General features: G+C 43.9%; 1 protein-coding gene and 1 pseudogene across 3 annotated transcripts in view; both read right to left on the bottom strand.

The window, feature by feature from the left end:
* The window catches only part of PCDH9 (protocadherin 9), an 839859-nt gene extending 834238 nt beyond the window's left edge, over positions 1 to 5621 (bottom strand). For all 3 annotated transcript variants that reach the window (XM_016200828.2, XM_016200830.2, XM_016200829.2), the window contains exons 1-2: positions 5168 to 5621; positions 777 to 3941 (exon numbers count right to left, since the gene is read on the bottom strand). In XM_016200828.2, coding sequence (XP_016056314.1) covers positions 777 to 3812 — 3036 coding nt within the window. In that variant the 5' untranslated portion in view covers positions 3813 to 3941; positions 5168 to 5621. The remainder of the gene's footprint in view (positions 1 to 776; positions 3942 to 5167) is intronic.
* Positions 5622 to 17211: 11590 nt separating this feature from the next.
* Positions 17212 to 22285, bottom strand: LOC148093689 (large ribosomal subunit protein uL16-like; annotated as a pseudogene).
* Positions 22286 to 22801: the final 516 nt, after the last annotated feature.

Below are 22801 nucleotides of genomic sequence, written 5' to 3'. Positions count from 1 at the left end.
TTTTTTCTTCCCCCCTTTGTAAGAGTACTTTGGCCACTGTGGACAATCTGCAAATCTATCTATTCAGCACCCCATTTACTATATTACAATAAAATCATCTGAAATCAAAAAGAAGACTTCCTCTATGGCTTAGTTGCAATCTACCAACAACCATGTGCTTCACAGCTGATGTACATTTAATATTCTACTATCTTGTTTAGAGACGTAAAAAAAAAAAAAAAAAAAAAATTAACCCCTTTAGCCACCACCACAGCTCCAACATAATTACAGTCAGACCTTCAAACGTCAATTAAAACTCGAGGTTTGAAGGTGACTTCTTGGATCCAAAGGCAATGTGAAAAATCGTGCAGCCGTCAATTGGGAAACCTCGGGAGCAGCCTTTGGCGTTCCCGGGACAGGTTTTCCCGTTCAGCCAACACGATCTCGGGACCTTTTGGAATAACTTCCCCTTTTCGTCTTTCGCCATTGGAAGGAAAACGGGGAAGTTACCCAATCCTCGGAACCCAGGCGTTTCAAAGCTGTCCTACAGACTCCTGGCTGAGTCCCAGAGGAGGAGACAAGGGGTCAAGTTTTTTGTTTTTGTTTTTCTCCCCTTTTTATTTTTGGTTTTGTTTGTTGTTGTTTTTTGTTTGTTTTCCCTCCCCCCTCCCCTCCCCCCTTCCCTTTAAAACGACACTAAAAAGCTAGGCCAGGAGGCCGGGCGCGCCGGCGCGCCCCTGCTGGCCGGCGGGGCCCCGGGGCGCGGGACTTATGGACCAGTAGAAGGGCTCGGTTACCTGTCTGGCGTGCAGGGGGCCCTTGGTCTTGAAGCCTCCCTGGGAGCTGCACTCCGAGGCACTGAAGTGGTCCGAGCTCGTGGACGAGCGCTTGGAGAGCGTGTCGCACGCCCCGACGAAGGTGTTGTCCAGGGGCAGCTCCTGGATGGCGTGGTGCTTCTTGGCGGACACGGGCGTGTCGGGCTTGAGGTGGAAGGCGGGCTGCGGCGCGGCGGCCTGGTAGTGCTTGGCCAGGTCGGGGCTGCCGGGCTTGAAGGTGCTGGGCGGCGCCGCGCCCCAGCCGAAGCCCGCCAGGCTCTGCTCCTCCAGCTCGGCCGGCAGCCGCAGGGTCCCGTTGATGGGCTCGCGCCCCGCGTCGTCGGCCTTGGCCTCCTCGATGGTCACAAAGTTCAGGAGGGAGCTCTTGGGGGCCTTCCGTTTCTTCCTCTTCTTTTTCTTGCTCTGCTTGTTCTCCTGGTTCGGCGACATCCACTCGGCGCCCTGCTTGGTCCTCTGCGCGGCCTTGAAGCGGGACGCGTGGCGGCAGCGCACCAGCACGGTGACGAAGATGACCACCACGACGGCCATGGCGCCGGCCACCACGGCCACCACGATGGTCAGGTAGTCGTCGCGGCGGGGCGGCGCGGCGCCGTCGCCGATGCTGCGGTCCAGCGGCGTCTCCAGCGTGCGGCGGATCAGGTCGTGGATGTAGGAGGCGTTGCCCGCCGTGTCGTTCACGTAGAGGAAGACCAGCACCAGCGTGTGCAGCGCGCGCGGGTAGCCCAGGTCGCTGATGTTCACGGCCAGGCGGTGCAGCCCCACGTCGGCGGGCGCGGGCTTCTCCTCCAGCGTGATGTTGCCCGTGACCGGGTCGATGCGGAACAGCCCGCGCCCGTTCCCGCTCACGATCGCGTACTTGAGCTCGGCGTTCATGCCGGTGTCCACGTCCACGGCGAACACCTCGGCCACCACGGAGCCCGGGATGGCCGACAGCGGCACCAGGCGGAAGGACGTGTTGGACGGCGGCGAGATGACCACCGGGCTGTTGTCGTTCACGTCCATCACGTTGATGGTCACCTTGGCCGTGGCGGCGCGCGGGGGCCGCCCCGCGTCCGCCGCCTGCACGTCGAAGGTGTAGGAGCTCTGCTGCTCGCGGTCGAAGGACACGTTGGACTTGATGACGCCCGAGGCCGGGTCCAGCACGAAGTTGTCGCGGTCGTTGAGGATGGACAGCGTGACGGCCTTGTTGTCGCCCGCGTCGGCGTCCGTGACGGTGATCACGCCCACGGTGCTGTGCTTGGGCAGGTTCTCGGACACGAAGAACTGGAAGTGGTTGTGCGTGAACTTGGGGCTGTTGTCGTTCTCGTCCAGCACGGTGACGATCACGGCCGCCTGGCTCTGCAGCGGCGGCGTCCCGTTGTCGCGCGCGGTCACCGTGAAGATGAAGCGCTCCTGCTCCTCGCGGTCGAAGACGCGGGAGGCCGTGAGGACGCCCGTCTTGCGGTCCAGGTCGAAGAAGGAGGCGTTGGGGCCCAGCTGGTAGGCGATGTCCGCGTTCTTGCCGCTGTCCTCGTCCGTGGCGCTGAGCGTCGTCAGGTAGAGGCCGCGGCGGTTGTTCTCCGGCACCGACAGCTCGATGACCGGCTGGCTGAAGACGGGCGGGTTGTCGTTCTCGTCCTCCAGCCGCACCCGGACCAGCGCCGTCTGGTTCAGGCTGGGCTTGCCCGCGTCCGAGGCGACGATCTTGAAGCTGAACTCCTTGGTGCCCTCGTAGTCGAGCGGGGAGGACGTCTCCAGCAGGTACTGGTTGTCGTAGACGGCCTTCAGGTGGAACGGGACCTCGCGCTCCAGGAAGCAGATGACCTTGCCGTTCACGTCGGTGTCCTTGTCGGAGACGGTGATGAGGGCGATCTTGGTGTTGACCGGGTCCTTCTCGGACAAGTAGACGGTGCCGTTGATGGGGCTGATGATGTACCTGAGGTCGATGTTGGGCGGGTTGTCGTTCACGTCGGTGACGTTGATGGTGACCGTGGCCCGGGCGGGCGTGGAGCTGCCGTCGCTGGCCAGCACCGTCACCTTGTGGATGGCCGTCTCCTCGCGGTCCAAGGACCTCTGGACGGTAATCAGCCCGGTGGTGTTGTTTAGCGCGAAGAGCCTTTTGGTAGCGGGGGCCACCTGGGCGCCGAAGATGTAGCGCACCTCGGCGTTGCTGCCGATGTCGGCGTCGGTGGCGTGGAGCTGAATCACCGAGGTGCCCACCGGGGCGTTCTCGGGGATGTGGACCTCCACCTGGCCCTCCCGAAACACCGGCCTGTTGTCGTTGACGTCGCTCACCGTCACCTGCAGGATGGCCGTGCTGGATTTCTGCGGGGTGCCTCCGTCTTCCACTTTGATTTTCATCACATAGGTGTCTTTCTGCTCGCGGTCCAGGTTCTGCTGGACAATCAGCTGCGGCCACTTCTCCCCCTCCGGAGTTTCCACGATGTCCAGTCCAAAGACACTCTGCCCGTTGAGCAGCTCGTAATGCTGGACGCCGTTGAAGCCCGTGTCGGGATCTGTTGCCGATGGGATTGGAAAGCGGCTGTTGATCAGAGTGTTTTCCGGAATGGAAATGTTGATGACGGGAGACGGAAACATGGGGGCGTTGTCATTGGTATCCTTAACGATGATCTTGATTTTGATCAGCCTGAAGAAATCATTGGGGAGGATCACCACCTCCAGTTCAAAGAAACACTCGCTCTCCTCGGCGTAAGGGGCCCCGGCGCAGAGTTTTTCTCGGTCTATTCTGTTGGAGGTTGTGAAAATTTCCCCCGTGCTGCTGGATACTTTCACCAAAGGGGCATCCCCAGCTTTAGAAACCAGTCTGTAGACAAGGCTGGCACCGGTCCCTGTGGCAGCATTGATGTGAGAAATGTTCAGGTCCTTTGGTATGTTTCCTATGGGCACATTTTCAGGCAATTCCTCTCTAATGGTGTAAATAAGTTCTTGAGCTATTGCGGAATCCAGCCTTAAACAGGCAATCAGAGCAGCCAACAGGTAAAAATCCCTCAGGTCCATGATAGTGTATTTATTTTCTTTTCCTGAATTTTAGCGTTTAAAGGTCTCCACTGAGGAACGACGCACAAACTGGGAGCGTGCATGGACTGGAGGATGCATTACATCTCGTCGCTTATTTGGAGACAGCCACTGCCAACACAATTGTATAGACAATATTACTCTTCAGCAAACAAAAACACACAGTCACGAAACATTGCAACACATTTTCCACCGCATATTAGTAAACATGGCAGTGTGCTCTGCCACTGTTTGCAAGTTAACTCTGTGGATAAAAACACTCAGCATCCTCTGCTTGTTGCATTCGCCCAGAGAAAATAAAATCATCTACTTTTGAATTCAGGACAGCTGCTATTTTTACCTGTATTCACCCACGCTGTTTTTCAGGACGCTGTTTAATTCAAAACGTGCCTTCTCGCCTTCTTGCTCCCCTCGTCCCCTCCCCCTGGCTCACCTGCCTCCTGGTTTCTAACCCACCTCCCTTAGTTTTTTTAGGTGCAAGTGAAAAACACTAAGTATTTGGCTATGGTTCCTGCTACCTGCTTTGTCACATGTCAACTGTGATGAGTTTTCTTCTCTGCCACACTGAGTCATCTCTTTTTTTTCTAAAAAGACTATCATTTTCTCTCCCCCCGCCGCCCAGTTCTTCAACTGCCTTCTAACACAGTCTTACTGGGAAACAAGCATCGGACATGCTGCTGCAGCATCAGCAGCAATAGTCACCGGCCGCGACAGACCCTTATTGCCTAAAAGCACAACACCAAGACTTCAAACGTCTTATCCAGACCTTGCTCTCGTTTCTCCATATTGCCAAATTAACTCCATCAGAATTAATAAACACATTAAAAACTTTACAAAATAATAATATAGGATTCCTCATCCTAGAGGTGGGAGCGAGTGTCGAGATGTAAGTGAAACGCAGTAATATTTCCATGTAACAGCACAATATTTTCGACAGAGCCTAAGGGGGGGGGGGATGCAGTTTCTTAACCCTGGTCTCTGTTACAATATTAGTAACATCTGCCACATATAAATACTGCAACCCAGTGATGCAGGTTAAAAGGCTTCCGCTCAGATGCTCCCCTAACTGCAACTGAAACGGGGGCAAGGCTCCAGGCAGCTGCCCACCAGGAGTGGAACTGGTCAGTTCCCAGGCTGCTCTCTTATCTGCATTAGGCTGCACGGCAGCTGATGCCCGTGATTAGTTCCGGCAGAGTGATGCAGGTAGGGATGCAGATACAGCCCAGCAGGTGAGCTCTGCCCCAACCCGTCCACCCAATTACAAACACCCCTCGTCTACGCCGAGGGCATATCTAAACACAGAATTTACAATCGTGCATGCGAAACTTTACACTTACGTTAGTTGCCTCAACCTTTCCCCTCTCCCGGTATGCTGCAGTTAGGGATGATTTGTTCCAACACATAGAAAGCCATGCATCTGGGAGCACCAGTTTGGGGAGAAATCAGGAGCAGCAGAACGTTTCCTCCGTGAGGAATGTGTTGCTTCGGGCTGGCAAATTAGCAACTCCAGAGAACAAATTCACAGATTTGTCGTCATTCTCGGCACATTTCGTCTCAGTTGCCCACGGGGTCTGGGCTCTTCTGGTATCGAACGCGCACAACATCCAGTGGCACTTCTTCAGCTCAGGGGTATTTTCCACAGCATCGAGCATATCATCTCCCTCCGGCGTCAGGTGCTGCTTAAGTCTCTAACTTCTTGCAGGAAACGTCGGAGTTGGGGTGACGGTGATTTCTCCGGCTGCTCTCCGGGGTGACCGCCGGCGGCCCGAAGGGCTCCTGACCGGCTCGCGCTCTCGGGCTCGAGAGACTCGGGCGCTCCTCGCCGCGCGCTCGCGCTCCCTCCGCGCCGCTCCGCGCCCCTCTCCGTCTCCTCTCCTCCCTCTCCTCTCTCTGAACTGAATTTCTTGATATAACTCTCAATAAGCCCAGAGGGAGGGCGTGACGGCCGAGGCCCCGCCCCCGGCCGCTGATTGGCCCGCATCTTGCGGCGCGGCGGCCGGACGCGAGGGAGGGGCGCGGAGCCGGGCGCTGACGGTCTCCCCGCCGCCCCTCCTCGGCGCCCCCTCGGCAGTCGGGAAAACGCGGAGAGCCGATCCCGGCCCCGGGAGAGCTGGGGCCGGGCGGCGCACTGAGCATGCCCAGCAGGTCCGGCCCGGCGGGGAAGCGCCGGCGCTCCCGGGGCGGCGCGGGCGGTGCTGGCGGCGGACGGCCGAGTGCGGGCGGGCGAGGAGGGGCGCTGCGGGGGGCGGGCGGGCGCGCGGGCGGGCGCGGGTCCCGGGAGCCTCGGGCACCGCGGCGGGCGGGTTGCGGACGCCCAGGGCGCTCCTCTCCCCGCGAACCTCTCTCGCTTCCCTTTTCTGAACGGAGGGGCCAAGGTGCAAAGATGGGGGAGTTCACCCGGGGTAGGGTCGCCCCTCGGAAGGGGGTAGGAGCCGGCAGACCCCGGGAGCGCGTTCCACCGACCGCACGCCGGGGGCTGCGACGCGGAGCTTCTGCCGGCGGGGACTCGGCGGGGAGGGCGGGCGCGGAAGGTCGGGGCGGGAACGTGGAGTCTCGGCGGAGAGCGGAAGGCAGATCGAGTGGAGCGCGGCCGGCCTGCGGGGCGACGGGAGCTGCCGGGGAAGGGGACGGCGGCGGCCTCCGGGGTCCGGGCGGCGCTGGCCGGCCTGCGGCGCGGCGCCAGGTCCCGCGCGCCGGAGCCGCGAGCCGAGCGGGCCGTCCGTGCGCTCCCGCCGCCGCGCCCGCAGCCTGCGAACCCGAGCTCGCCCGCCCGCCCGCGCGCCCAGCTGCAAACTTTGCCCGCGACAGGCTGCAAGGAGCCCCGCGCAGCCGCTTCCCCGAGCTGCGGAACGCCTCCTTTCCCCGGCACTTTCTGCTGATTCCAACCTGACACGTAATGCTCGTCGTTCCCTGCGCGGTTCATTTCTCTGCCTCGTGTTTGTAGCGGACACTCGCGCACGTTTCTCAGTGTTCATGCCGGTGCAGGGTGGAATGACTCCCGAAAGGATTAACCCTATTCCTTAAATAGTGGCCCCGAAACCCAGACTCTCTCTGTGGATGATTGGTCTTTTGAAATCAGTAACCCGCGAAGGTTTGCATGGGGGTGGGGGGGGGGGTTCCTACAACGTTAGATACATAGTAAAGTTTGAGGCTTTAATAACAACAGTTCACTCGGAACAAAAATTTTGGTTTTTGTGTTTTGTTTTAATGACCTGTAAAGGTTGTCTGAGAAGGTCTTAATGTGTGGTTGAATAACTGGCTCTAACTTACAGGGAGAATGAGGGGCATTTATTTGAAATTTCCGTGCTGCGGTTCTGCACTGAGCTGTGGACGCACCGATGGCTCTTCGCACAGCTCCGCACTATGATGGGATGTACACAGATATCTCTTATTTTTTAATTCAGTGGTTTTCTCTTAAAACATGAACACTTGTTTTTAGATACTTAAGTTATAAGTAAAAATATTATCACCAAGCAAACCCACCAAACTTAAATATTGCATAAGTAATTTCACTATTTAACCAACTCTTTTGACATTACAATTCCCCCACCTCTCTGACGATGTGAGTTCTTCTTAATTCGAACTTTTCCTGAGGTCAGTGTTCATCGCAAGGGTGCAGTGACTAAAGTGCACTAAAATAGGCTCATCTCTTATATGTGAAATACAAAACAGATTTCTTAAAGGCAATAGATTGATACTGGTTTTAAATAGCCAAAAAAGCCTCTCATACTAGTAGTATTTTGTATGATGAGAGTATACAAAATTTAAGAATTAAAAGGACTGCTTAAGAATCTAAAATTAGAAAGAAAAATATCACCTCATACAATATTAGGAGTGAACCAAAAGACCATTCTTTTACCTTAACTCTGTGAATGATCATTTTGCCATTCACAAAATCTACAATTAGAGCCAGTGCATTGTTCCAGCTGTCACCTATTTTGTGCTCTGCACTTGTTTAAAATAATAAATGAACCATCATTCTGATACATTTACAATAAACATTGTAGCGCAGCCACTTTCCAGGTCACTTCATAGGCATCACAGTCATCTCTCATTCTAAACATACTACCATCATTTCACAGTCACGTTGCCGTCGCAACACATAACTTAGCAATACTTAGTTAACATTATTACTAAGCAGAATTATTTCTGTTTGCTGAGGGGTAGCTTTACTAGTAGCCAGAACCCGTTATTGCCCTGTGCTCATAAGTGAAATCTTAGTATGAACACAGATGAAGGTTGAGGAGAGAAAAAATCACATGATTAAATTTATGACCATGAGACTTCAATGAACAGAAACCACAGGTCAGAGCCCCCAAATTAGGTCCGTCTAGACTCTTCAAAGGAGGTCGACGATAATATAGAAACAGAGCTACTGACTTCAGTGCGTTCTATCGTTTAGGTGTTTATTTGGCATATCTAAATTATTGGTATTCTTTAATCATACTAGTTTTGTCTCTTAAAGCTAGAAGAGTTGAAGCTTATTGTTTGCCCTCTTCTATTCCAACTGCTAAACTCCAGAACGAGAACTGTTATTAAAGATCTTATTAATATTCAGGAAGAAAATTAAATATAAAGGGTCATATTTCTAACCCTCTGCTATCATAACGTGAGGCTTCTGCCCAGGACGCTGTCTAAAGCGTTTCCATAATGAGAGCCGCTCGCAATCCACCTCTTGCACTTTATTTTTTTAAAGTTATACCTACATAATTATGAATTAGGGAAATGATATTATACATCAATTCTAGTTTTTGTAGAAGAATATCAATTGGTTTTGATGCATTTTAATCACTTTTTTCTTCAGTGAGTTGAATAAATATTTGATTTACAATTACAGGACTTCCGATATAGATCTTCCAGTATATGTATTAGGCTTCCAGTTAGATCTCATTAATTAACCCTTATTTATCTTTGGCATTGCATGTTTCTACAGCAAGGAATTATTATAGTCTCACATGTTGTACCTGGTTAGTATATAATTTAGGAATTATGCCATCTGGGCTGTAGTAAAACTGCTTTAGTGTTCCCTGCTGGTTATATAGGTCACTGGATATTGTGAAGCTGAGTCACCTTAGATCAGCTAACTGAAGACTAGAAGACTATTACAGATTTATACAGAAAAAGATGAGTTAATAACACTATATTGCAAAATTTAACATTTTGTTTATATATTTAAACAATTTCCATGTAATGGCATTTAATAACTTAGATTATCAAGCAGTTTGGTTTGTTAATTGGATTTTCATCTATGACTTTCTAGTTTTCAGTCAGCATTTAAAAATTATATTTCACACAGAGACTGTAAAGGCTTATTTATTTAAGTTACATTTTGCATGAAAGTTACAGACTGTGGTATTTGCAATGATCAAATGACCTCCTCAAGGATTTTAAGACTAGTAAAGTGTTCAACTCTAATATACTAGTTCTGTATTACAATCAAAATTTAAAATAAAATACTATTGTGACTTGTACTTCTAAAGTTCCTTTAATCCAGATGTCTTATTGTGTCTAACAGACATTAATCAATCAATCACAGGGGCTCAAGCCACAGCAGGTATCTCATTTCACAGGAGTCTAGACTATTGTACTGTACTTCCGGGGACAAATTATGTTAAAAATCCAAAGGGTTATTTGTATTATCACTGTTTAGAAAATGACAATCCAGATTGTTAACACCACAAAAATTAACACCTTTTAAGACTGTACAAACTGGCAAAATGTAGTAAGGTACTTGAATAATTATTTTGTTTTACTCTTAGCTCTTTCCTTTGAATATGTTTTTTCTTTCTTATTTTTTAAGGAGACTTAGTCCAAAGTAATCAAGTCAGTCACAAAGGAAAGCACGTGACAAGAAACTGCATTATCTTTGAATAGCTGAACTAAATTTATCTCAATTTGCTATATTTTTATGACTGACAATGATTATAGATGTCAGGCTTGTAACTCAGTTATTACAACATAAACTGACATTTTCAAGTGCCACTACTTTATCATGGTTACCATATAAACAAAGAAAACACTGAATTTTCATATTTCCTTATTGTTTTTTAAGATTTCTGGTTATATTGAGACATAGCTTTTACAACAAATGATTTCCCTATCACAGGTAGGGCTCAAGTAGTTACTCAGAAAACATGGAACAGCTATTTTAAGATAGTAAAGAGAGAATAAATATGTTTAACCTTAAATAATTTGATCACTTTAAAGTCATAATTTTAAGTGAAATGTAACATATAAAACTTTCTATTTCTTGTCTGTGGGATATTTATTTTCTGCAGGGAAAAACTGTTAGATTAGAATATCAAGTATGATCTATTTAATTCATATTTATATAAAATCAACACTCCCAAATGCAGAAATAACATGCACATTATTCAGAAGCACCTCTATTTACCCTTAAAAATAGAAAGAGAGATGTTGAGACAAGAATACATTTCACGCACTATAGCACTGGCCCAAGGTAATTGGGAAAATGAGTTTCTTAGCTATTAGAACATTCTCAATTTAAAATAAATATCTTACAAGTTTTTTCTTTATTCTCTTTTAGTACATTCTCATGGAAATAGAACTTCAGAGTACCTGAAACATCATTCTAGTAACTTTCTTTCCTTAGTCTTCTCTCCCACTTCTGCATACCTATATTTTCTGCCCTTTTTCTTTTTTTAATAAACTCACATGATATTCTTCTAAGAGCCCAACTTGTTACATAATATGCACATAAATAGACTTACTAATATAGGGCAGAATGGATAAGCCTCATTTTTCTCGTATAGTCTCCTCTCAGGAACCAAATTCAACCCACAGTCCCCCTCTAATTGAATTAGGATGAGTCAGGGAGACTACGCGTATTCCATTGACTCCTGCAGCCCTGGCTTAATTCCAGATCACTGATAACTCCCAAGTAATAGCGATAGGGATTGCTCAGCCTTTAAAAGACACTGGCATGCTTTGTCTGGGATTTAAGTCAATACCACTCTACTTACAAAAATTGTGTATGTATATACGTAATTCTTTACTATATTTTTCTTAAATATTATTCTGTAGTCTACATTCACACAATCCTTTAAAAGTTTCTAAAATACGCATCATCTTTTCAATCCTATGCCTGTGAATTTACTGTGCTCTAGACACACACAGATCAGTGAAATTTCCATAAAGGATAAAAAACCTCAAAGAACCTTCTTGGCTATATGGAAAAAAGTCGATCTGTTTTAAAGTAAGCCGGGACACATCATAAGAGACAAGTATTTTTAAAAATAGAAGTTATAAGAAACATTGTATGTTGAGTTTATAAGCTAAGCCTAACTAGAAAACCTTTCCTTGGAAAAATGTCACTTGTGAAATAAAAGAAAGCAATAAATACTTCTTACAATTTCAAGAGATTATAAACATTTCTTTATGTCACCAAAATATTCATGCCATGTATTGATTCGGAGAGTAAATAAGCACCCCTGCTTGAGTGCAGAATCAGTATGTCTGTGGCCTAATTGCAGACTTATCAGTCTAGTTTCTAGAAGAAAGAGCCATAGCAATGCAGGCATCTTCTTAAAGGCTATGCTGAAATAATGGGATGATTTTCCAGTAATATCAGTCCCTCACTGTGGAAATAGGCTGACTTTTGGGAATATTAGAACAGATAAATAGATCCTAAAGACCAGGCTGCACTTCAGGTACACACCACAATTAGTAGAAAAGAGTGGAAAGTGAAACTTATACGAAATGATTATAAAACACTAAAGGGGAAATTTAGTATCATAAATTTATTCATTAGGTCACTCAAAAATCTAATAAAAACATACTATGTTAAAACACCTACTATATTTTTAAAAGCCTCCTATATTCTCAGCACAGAGACATTTAATATCTACAGGGTAAGGCAAAAGTAGGTTTACAGTTGTGAGTAGTTGAAGCACAGAGTTTATTCTTGTATTTTTATTAATTGTTGTATTATTTTCTATACAAACAGCTATAAACATACTTTTGCCTCACCCTGTATATCTTATGCATAAATCAGCTGAGGCCTCTTAGTGTGTTTTTTTTGTTTTATTGTTTATTTTTTACATAGAGGCGTATTATCCTGAGAGTACTTCCTCCTTTGCTAATTCTTATCATAATATCTCTCATTTATATTTTAGATTTTAAATAACTTGCTTATTACATTAGTCTTAATATTTTGAATACTCAATAGCAACTTTTTGATAATATGCATAAATAAAATACTAACAATTTTGTTGTGTTTATCTTCATATTGTTCTAGAGTGTTTATTGAGTTTATGATTGTAAGCCTAATAATATACTAAAATTGACATTTTTGTGACTTAAATAACAACAAACTTAAACTGATTCTGTGTTTCTCAAATTTTAATTAGAATACAAATTGCCCAGATACCTTGTTAAATTAAAATGCAGGTTCTGAAAATTATTTCTGGGGTGGTAGCATTTCAACCAAGTCCCCCAGGGGTCCTGACCTGTTGGCCAGGCTTTAAGTAGCAAGGACCTAAAAGGCACCTTAGATATGAAGTGTCAGGGCACACAGGAGAGCATACAGAAGAGAAAACTGGAGAAAGAAAGGATTATACCTACCTTTTACCATGCATGGGTGAATTCTATTACCAAACATTCTTTTGATGCAAGTGTAGCTCAGAGACTCAAGGAATGTACCCATCACTCATATATTAACTTGGTTTAGTTCATTTTCTCTCTCACAGACATAGATATCTTGAGATAAACTTTAGTTTTACTTTGGACTGGACGTGAGGAAGATGTCCATGTGGAGCCTGGCACCCTTCTGGGGAGGGCAGCACTGCATGGAACAGACCAGGAGGACTCGGGGCCCTTGCTAAGCAGTGTGAGGGCACCAGGGCCCTGAGGAGCATACAAGGCGTCAACAAGGAGGTGACCAAGCACACGCCTGAGCACCTATGAGTCAGTCCTCTCCAAAGCCCACAGTTCCTCCTTTCGGGGACATGTTTCTCCCTAAATTCCATCCACGTGGTGAGCAAAGCAGCTATCTTCACACAGTGTGCCTCCTCCCACCCTGCCAGAAATCACTGGGTCCATCCCATCCTGCCAACATCTGGTTACGTTTACGAAGATACTGGGTTCAAGATGGGCCAAGGAACCCCCTCATCTGTACTCAAGATACTCCAAGACCCATCCCATTGTTCTGTGAACAGGAGGTGATATATACTCAGGAGTAATTAGAAACAGAAGTTTTTCATTAAGTAAACCAGGAAAACAAATTAAAGCAGAGGGAGAGAGAATAAGAAAAATGAAGGTGATGCACAGAAGGAATCGGAGACAGAGAGCCCCCGTGACAGTTAAAGATCTGGTTCCAGTTCATCGTTGGTGTCCAGTTATATACCTACCACTGTTGCTTAAAAGCCAAGCGAGGAGCCTTTAGAATAGCTACTGTCTGCACAAAAGAGGCCTAACTAATAGGAATGTGGTAATTTTGTTTGACCCTGTCTATTCCTGGTTAGTTAATACACTGAAAGGCTAGCCTGTGGACTGGAATAGCATGACTGGCATTTTATAATTGTAGGAGACAATGGAAGAGCGAAGATAGTCAAATTTTTACATCCATGCTTTTCAATGCAGGGTGATTTTGCCCCTTACGTGACATTTGGCAATGTCCGGAGACATGTTGATTGTCACAGCTGGAACGTGGGTGGAAAGGTTGGTGTTGCTACTGGCATATAGCGGGGTGGAGGCCAGGATGATGCTAAATATTGTATAATGTGCAGAACAGCTGCCCCTCCCCCACTCCTCTTTCCCCAACACACACACACACACACACATGCACACACACACACACACACACACACACACACACGCACGCACATTTTCTGGCTCAAAGTGGTGGTAGTGCCAAAGTTGAAGAACCTTGCTTCGGATGAATAGTATTTGTATTTTATATGTTATGATTTATTTAAGCAGATTTATATCTATTAAGTCTGTAAATAGCCATATCAAAAATTAAGATATCATTAGAGTTCACTTGATGACCTATAGAAAAACAGACAAAATGTTACAAATTATGCTGCTGAAATCTGCATACATAAATTTCTCTTCCAAATCTTTGTGACAAATTTTCTATTTTTATAGAAGGCACAGCAAATCTATAAACCAAGCATTGAGCCTAATTGTGGCCATTTTTGTCCATCTTTATTTTCAGAAACTGTGATTCTTTAATGAATATATGAGGCATTTTTATTAGCTTTATACTAACATGTAATCTATATCCATTATAGAAGTTGATTTTATATGATACCTTTATTATCATTTCTTTTATTTCATAATTATTAAAAAATTTACCCAACCCACAATTTCTCTGACAAAATACGATTCCCCTAGATTCTGTTACACATTCTATGACTTATTTGGGTTGTTCATCAGGTCAAAAAATTAAAACTACAACTATTTGAAATAGGAGATGTAAACCCCCCTTGCTTATAAATCAACAAAGCATCTATAACTTCTTTAAAATCTATGGTTATATACAAACTTAAACAAAGGAAGAAATGTGATTTATCTAAGTTTTTTTTTATTCTTGTTACCATAGTCTCAATAACATTTTATTTCCTACAAAGGATATAAATCACATATATGTTTATTCTAAAGTTTCTGGGTCAACTTAATGATTCTTGGAAATCCACAAATTATATTGCAATAATAACTTAGCAAGTTAGCAAAACCTTCCTGAATTAGGTTAACTATATATCCAGAAAAATGCTGAAAAAATATTGAATACTAGAAAATGAATTTTTAACTATACACTACTTGGAGTATTTGAGAATCATTTTAAAACTTAAAGTAGTTCTAAAATAATTTCTAACTGTGGTAAACACTGCCATCTAGAGGACTTTTCTGGTAATGTACATCAAAACTAAAATGCCTAAAAGTGTTATACGTATCGATTTATGCTATAATTTTTACTTTATAAATTTCATAAATGTGAAAAACAAATTCTCCTATATTACATAAAATAAACTTAATTGTAAAACTGAGACATTAAGCCATATTATGGCTGTGATTTTCAAATATCAATACATTGTCAAAGTAGTTATTTGAATGAAATACTTTTTATTAACCATGTTTTCAAGATCTTGTCTCACATTTGCCGGATAGTAATTTATTTTTTGTATTTAACAAACTAATTTTAATATCAGAATTATAGTCAGATTCTTGCAAAATGTATATTAGAACCAATAGTTAGAGAAACCTGCAATACAATATCACCATATAAGGCACACACTTTACAACAAATGTTTCTGTTCAGAAAAGCAACAAAATTACCTGTACTATTCTTCTTATTTTTTTCTGTCTTTCTTTCTCCTTTTGTGTTAGTTTTAACATGAACATTTTTCAGTCCTGTTTCATTAACTTACTCCATGTGCTAATTTCTAAGTTCTGCTTTTTGAGATCCTCATTAATCAATGGTGGCTGAGACTGCAGAAGTTCAGGGTCTAAAAAGGGGTAAAATAAGGGTTAGTTTGCTGTGTTGCCTATTTAAATAGAAGTACAAGCACCTTAACACCCATGAAGTTTCCATTGTCAAAACTGATGAATAGGAACAAAGAAAAACGTGTGTTCTTTAACACATTTTCCACATAACAACAGTACTCATTTTTTAAGTTAAGTGGCTATCTAGTATTTTCATTTATAGTTAAAATTATGCAAATGTTGTCTACTGAAATTAATTTTTATATGCTCCCTGAATTCCAACTTGATTACTAATACATTTTGTGAAAGTCTACTTTATATCACTTGTAACAAATGTCACACATATTTGCAACTTTTTTGAGATGACTAGGATTCTATTTTAGCATCTTCTTTATGTTAGATCTGCACTTAAACTGCTAGATTATTAATTCTATTACTAAAAAGACAGAGGAGAGCATAAATTTCAAATCAAATTAAAAAAATGATACATAGCATTAAAACATAGTTCCACAAAGTTGCTAAAAAGCTATAGAGATGCCTAGCTGAAGGGGAAATCTATAAGTGAGGATACAAATAATTTTTCTTTTCATAATTTGATGTTTTAATTACAATGAATATCTACGTTAGAATCCGATACAATTTTATTCAACTATTTTTTGTTTAAGTGAGTAAAAATTACAGAGATAATAACACTGATGGAATGCTGACTGGTGTAATCACCACCATTTTGCATCTGGTGTTTTATTTATAAATGGACACTGATGGTGTTACCACTGTAATCAGCTAGTTATTAATATTAATAATAGGAAGGGAGCAAAGGGAAGGCCAGACATTATCAGCATGGGCATCTGGGCAGCTTCACTAGGAAGCTGCAACTTCACACTCCCCAGGGAACCACCAGGCCCTTCCCTTCCCTGCAGATCACTGAGGGAAGGGGTCCCAAAAAAGGAAAGATGGACACATGCGCCACAAAGTTGGGGTGACTAGGGAAGGTATTTGTCTGTCAGTCTAACCTGGGGACAAAGATCATTGGCCAGAGCCGGCGGAGCCACTGCAAGCCTGTGAAGATTGGGGAAAACTTAATCCCCAGACAGAGGAATCCTCTCTCTCCTGTTGCTCTGGCTTCACTCCTTCCCTGCACCCGCCCCAGCTCCTTCCACAGCATGTGGCCCTAGAACTGCAGGGCCCACAGCCCCGCAGCCCCCCATGCAACGGTCTGCCCTGGGAACACGAGCCAGCCTAGCCTGATGCTGGGCGGGACCGAGCCGTGCAAACATGCAGCGGAAACCTGGGCAGTGGCCTTGATCCTGGCCTTGCTGAAGACAAGCAGGGGCTTTTTCCCTGGTGGGACAGAGGGAGATGGGACCTTGGGAACTCAAGGGGTTTAATTCCACAGAAACAAAACTTTCCACGGTAGCTCATTTCCCTTTGGGGGCCTCAGGAAATTCTTATTGTGCCCCAACAAGCCCACTTCCACTGGCAACTGGTGGGGACACAGAGGACACCCCACAAATAACAGAGAGAAAGAAAGGAACTGAATCAGTATCAGTGCATACAGGTATAATTACTCTTTTTCTAGTGGAAGTTTCTCAAAGATTTATACAGGGGTGGGCAAAAGTAGGTTTACAGTTGTAACACAAATAATAAAGTAATTAGTAAATAATAATACAAGAATAAACTGTTTTACATACAACTGTAAACCTACATTTGTCCGCCCCTGTATTATTTGATATTATACATTTATATATTGTGTTCTTTTTTTAATCAATGTAAAAAATACATGTGGAAGAAAATAGTATACAGAGAGGAACAGATAATGACATCCCTTTTGCATTGAACTTTGGAAACTTTGACTTTCTAGCAAGAAAAAAAAAATTTCTTATGGACAGGAAGTAGGATTTACTGGGGGATGTGCAGTTATGGGAGGGCGAGGCTCTCATGAGTGCAGGGCCCGCATTCGTCCAGGGGACCGTGATTAGGGGCGTATTTGACCTCACAGTCTTCCAGAATGAGCTGCTTTTCAGCCACCCAGTCTTCAAACTGGTCCGCATTACACTTAGTCAAGCCCCACTTCTTGAAGATGTGGATCTTTTGGTGGCCAGGGGACTTGAACTCGGCTCTGCGGGGGGCCTAAGTCTCGTGCTCCTTGTTCTATAGCTTGGCACCAATGGACAGGATGGTAAGGCCACTGTGCCCTGGGGATTCCCAAAGGCGGGACCCCTCACCCGTGCCTGGAGGCTGTCACCCCAGCACAGACAGGACAGCATCCTGTTGATGTGGAAGGTGTGGAACAGCTCCTGTGTGAAAGCCATCTGTAAGATGCCACAGCCTTTCACCAGATGGCACTTGTTGCACAGATAGGAACTTGTCCACTTTTGCCTTCTTCTGCTCCAGGTCAAAGATGCGAATCTTGGCAGCAGGACACCTGGCAGAAGTGAGACTGGGTACTGCTTGTTCTTGCAATACAGGTAACACCGGCAGGGCTTCAGCCAGTGGCCACACCAGGGTCTTCAGTGGCATGCTGAAGAAAAAAAATATATAAGAAAACTTTTATGTGTTAAAAAAAAAAGAAATAGTGCCATCCTTTATCTAGATTCAATTTTTAATATTTTTTTTCCAATTTCCTTGATCTCTTTCTCACATTTATGCTCAAACATTTGAAAGTAAGATGTAGAGCCGTCATTGCAAAGTCATTCCGCATGCATCTCCTAAGGATAAGTACAATCTCCTACATAACCACATGGTAGCATTGTCTTGCTTAAGTAGTAATAATTCTGTAACATCGTGTAATGTCTATTTTATATTCAAATTGTTCTACTCATTCCCAGGAAAAGGTTTATAGCCATTGGTGGGGTTTTTTCATCCCTCTTCTGAACTCCATCCAATCTAATTTATGTTCACATTGCCTTTCCTGTTATATCTCTTCACTCTCAGTTTAAAACAGTTTCCTCAGCTTTTTCCCCCTTGACATTTTATTTCTGATTAGTTTAGGACAGTTGTAAGGGAGACTATTCTACAACATGGACTTGCTTAATTGCTGCCTCTTGGGTCATTAACTTGATTCTCCGTGACCTGTATTTTTGTAAACTAGGATCTACAACAGTACTGTTCAAAAAACAAACAAAAACAAACAAAATCTAATAATTTGGGCCATATATGTAATTTTAAATATTCTAATAGCCACTTTAAAAAATTAGAAAATAAGATGAGATTATTCTAATAAGGTATTTTATTAAATCCAATATATACAAAACATCATTTCACCATATAGCAAATATGAATAAAAGTGTTGTCCAAGCCAGTTTTGCTCATTGGTTAGAGTGTTGGCTCACAGTCTGAAGGGTCTGGGTTCGATTGTGGTCAACGGCATGTACCTCAGTTGCAGGCTCGATCCCTGGCCCTGTTGGAGAGCATACAGGAGGCAACCAATGATGTATCTCTCTAACGTGATTGTCTCTCTCTCCCTCCCTCCCTTCTACTATCTCTGAAAAGCAATGAAAAAAGTATCCTCAGGTGAGAGTTAAAAATAAAAGTGTTGCCCATCTGGGAGTGGCTCAGCCGTTGAGCGTTGACCTAGGATCCAGGATATCGGGGTTCGATTCCTGGTCAGGGCACATGCCCAGGTTGTGGGCTCGATCCACAGAAAGGGGCGTGCAGGAGGCAGCCGATCAATGACTCTCTCATCATTGATGTTTCTATCTCTCTCTCCCTCTCCCTTCCTCTCTCTGAAATCAATAAAGATATATTTAAATAAATAAATAAATGTGTTAATATATTTTACCTTTTTATTTAAAGTACTATATCTATGAAATCAAATCTGGTGTACATAGTTATAACACATGTTAATGTGGACTAGCCAAAATTCATGAATAGTTACATGTGTCTAGTGTCTAACATTGTAGAGCACAGGATTAGAGCCTTGATAAAAACTAAACATTCTGGGCAATAATATTTCATTGGTGAGGTGTGGTTTTCATTTTTAATGTTATCAGGAGACCCACAATGTCAGGTTATTTCTCTATTCATGGTGTGACTTATGATCATTTTATATAGAAAGTAATTGTCATCCTTTCCATTACAGAGGACTTTTTCTTCTTTCAATTAGTAAATGATCTGTGGGAAGATATATTGGCCCTATTTTAATCTTCAGTTACTTGATAAAATGGTACTAAATGATTCTAATAGCCATTGATGATCTTTGACCTGAATCAAGAATTATATCATATGCAGGAAAACAGGGATTTTCTAATATTATTATCCTTTCTTCTTTTATTAGATGCCATTTATCAGTAGAGAAGAGCTTCCCTTCCTCTTTCTCTTTTTGATTTATTACCATTAAAAAAAAAATTCCTAAACAGTCATATTTTTAAATGCCAATGCTTCTTCCCATTTCCCGAGGGCTCATTTTTCGTAGTATCCTGTTCTTGTTTCTTGAACATAAGTTTTCGTGAAGTTCTTTTGAGTGTACTAGAGAGTTCTTGATTTGGTTTAATTTTGAATCCATATTGTGAAGATAGTTGAGGCCCAGGATGCAAGTAGCCAGGATCCAGGATTCAGGCCTTGAGGAGTCCTAAACCCTGATCAGAAATACCCAGTAAGAAATGAACCTGACAAAGAAAGACTGAGATGTCAGGGTTCTCTAGCACATTGAGTAGAAAACCCTCAAGTCACATATGGCCTTTCTTATTCCTAAACTTTCTGAGAGTCCGGGATTCTTCTAGGTTAAACCCTAAACTTCCTGTATCCTAAGCTATAGTTTTCTTCTCTTTATCTGAACAAATACTTCTTTTGTTTTTTTGACCTTCCATATATTTATTGAAACTTCACATCTGCTTATGAGCTGCTTTTCACTCTTGTGGCTTTTGCCCCCATTTCTTTATAGTCATTGTGAGATGGGTTTTTGAAGGAATTAAAACAAATATGCAATTCTATCTGAAAAAAGAAATATATACACATACATACACATACTATCTGAACATATTAGACTTAGAAATATATCCTAGAAAGTTAATTTACATCAATACAATACAGCATCACCTGTGCTGGCTGCTCATAGAACAGTCTCCAGTCATCTGACTATTTCTGCCTTAAGAGGATACACTTTGCGAACATCTCATTTTCTCAGTCGCTCTGCACGTAGAGTGCACGGTTCAGAGAAAACACTGTAGAAATGTCACATCTCACGGCTCTGTGATGACTCCCTGGTCACCCTCCCTAGCTATCTTGCATACCAGTTCCCCAGGATAGAGTGATAGCCACCTGTTCTTTAGGAAGGGAAAATGGTCCTCATTCAAAATATATGAATATAAAGACAGTTTTTCTTGCTTTACTGTTCAGCAGAAATTAAACATTGAAAGAAAGAAGGTCACCTTGGAACTGAACAAATGAATTCAATGCTAGGTAAATTTCCATGTTTGCAAAGCCACTCGAAGAAAGAGAATCTCTGCTCTGCCATTTTAGTTGCTAGGGCTTTTCTTATGGTGTTAAAATGACTATACATAATCACTGCTAATATCTGGGGACAAATACTAACAAAACAGAGTGACAAGAACAAGACAGAACAAAACACAAACTAAACAGAAAGATCTCCTGAGGCTGTATGGAAGGAGTGAGCGCTCTGGGTTTCCCCTGAACGGCTGGTGCTGTTTCCTCCTGGCCTCAGCCCTGCCTGCTCCAGGCAGCCCACCAGTCCTCGGTGACTAACATTACCGAGGAGACTTGGAGCCCGGTCCACTGACAGGTGGGGCCTGCAACCAACCTGAGAATTCACCCGCAGTGCTCAATGACGGGAGAGGTCTGAGCATTACCTCCCAGGCCCCCCGGCCCCCCCAGTGTTTCCATTTCTGCCCCCACCCTCAGTCTTACCGTTCTTCTGGTTTTCCCTTCGGTTTCCCTCAGGTCCTGCCACCTGTGCAGAACCCCAGCCTCCCGGCAGGCACCCTGAACACCCTGCCTTCTGACGCGCTGGAGCGTCTTCCTGTCCCTACCCCTCTTGCTTGGAGTCAGCCTTAAGTCACAGAGCAACAGAGGAGCCCAATACTGGCACAGGCCTGACGCTGAGCCTCGTTCTGGTGCACCAGCTACAAGCACCAACCACCTGCAAGCGCCCGCTGCAGGCCTGCTGGATTCTGCCCTTCGTGTTTTGCTTTGGGCTTGAATTCATCCATCTGACTTGGATGCTAACATCTGTAGTGTTTGCCTTCTCCATTCCCATTCCCCAGGCCCGCGTCCTGGGGAACATTCCCACAGCCAGATTAACCTTGGGTACTGAAAGGATCAGCTTCTTTTTTAAAATTTTAATTTATTGTACTTTTAAAATTCTTAAATTGCAGTTACATTCAATATTATTTTATATTCGTTTCAGGTATACTGCATAGTGCTTAGGCAATCATATACTTTACGAAGTGCTCCCCTTGACATTTCCAGTATCCATCTGATACCATAAATACTTATTAGACTGTTATTGACTATATTTCCTATGCTGAACTTGGCAACCCCACGACTGTTTTGAAACTCTCAATTTGTTCTCCTTAATGCCTTCATCTTTTCACCTGGCCCCCCAAACCTCTCCCCTCCGGCAGCTTCTTGCCTGCTCTCTGCTGGCCCAGCTGCCCTGTACCTCCTCTGCTACCCCCAGTCTTGTTCTTTCTTCTCTCTCCTCTCCCTCCCTTCACAAATACTGGGTGGGGGGAATCTTTGGGGGCTGTAGTGATTGTCAGATTAATCTGAGGGCATCCTCATCTGGTTTTTACATTTACTGCACCAATACTTCTCAGAATGTTTGCTCTTTATATCACTTGTATGTTTCCCTTAATTTTCTGTACTTTAAACAAACAGGCTGAAAAGACCAAGTGCCTTAGGGACGGCTTACTCACAATTCGAGGAGCTGGTATCAGCCCCTTTTGTGATTTTTCTGAGGTTTCCAGGTTGAGCACAAAATCAACACACGTGTAACATTGCCATACAGCAGCCAGCAGGTCTGCGTGCCACGTGCGCTTCTCTTGCAACATAGAATTATATACTTAATAAAACTCAGCTTCCTACAGTGAAACAAATGCATGCACTGATCAGGTTCCCAGCATTCTGCTAACCTTTTATGAGGTCTAAATCACCCAGCATGAAAATGGTTTGTTTTTCTCTGAAAATCTTTTTAAAGACTTGGAAAAAGTTTCCAGGAAATTACATAGACTTGAAAAAATATATGTAATTTTTAATTTAAAATATGCTTTATTACTAAGACTTTGCGTTTTATGAGATTCATAGAAGTATTGCCAAGTTTCAAATAATTTATTCTTTTAAATTAGAATTACATACACTGAGCGTTTAATTATAGTTTTTCCAATTTGGGACATTTTTATTGATTTTGTTTCAATAGTATTTTCATTTCTTTTATATTTTAAAGTCTTATCAGTATAACATATTCACTGTTGGCAATTCTGATCATCTGATAGGCTGCATTGTCCTCATTTATTATTTTGGATCTTAGTTTATATAACCTATTTATTTACTTTTAAATTTATCTTTAT

Source organism: Miniopterus natalensis, chromosome 2, assembly GCF_054644295.1.
Source record: "Miniopterus natalensis isolate mMinNat1 chromosome 2, mMinNat1.hap1, whole genome shotgun sequence".
Classification (NCBI taxonomy): Eukaryota; Metazoa; Chordata; class Mammalia; order Chiroptera; family Miniopteridae; genus Miniopterus; species Miniopterus natalensis.
The sequence above is the reverse complement of the archived record's forward strand: the minus strand, read 5'-3'. Positions and strand labels throughout refer to the sequence as shown.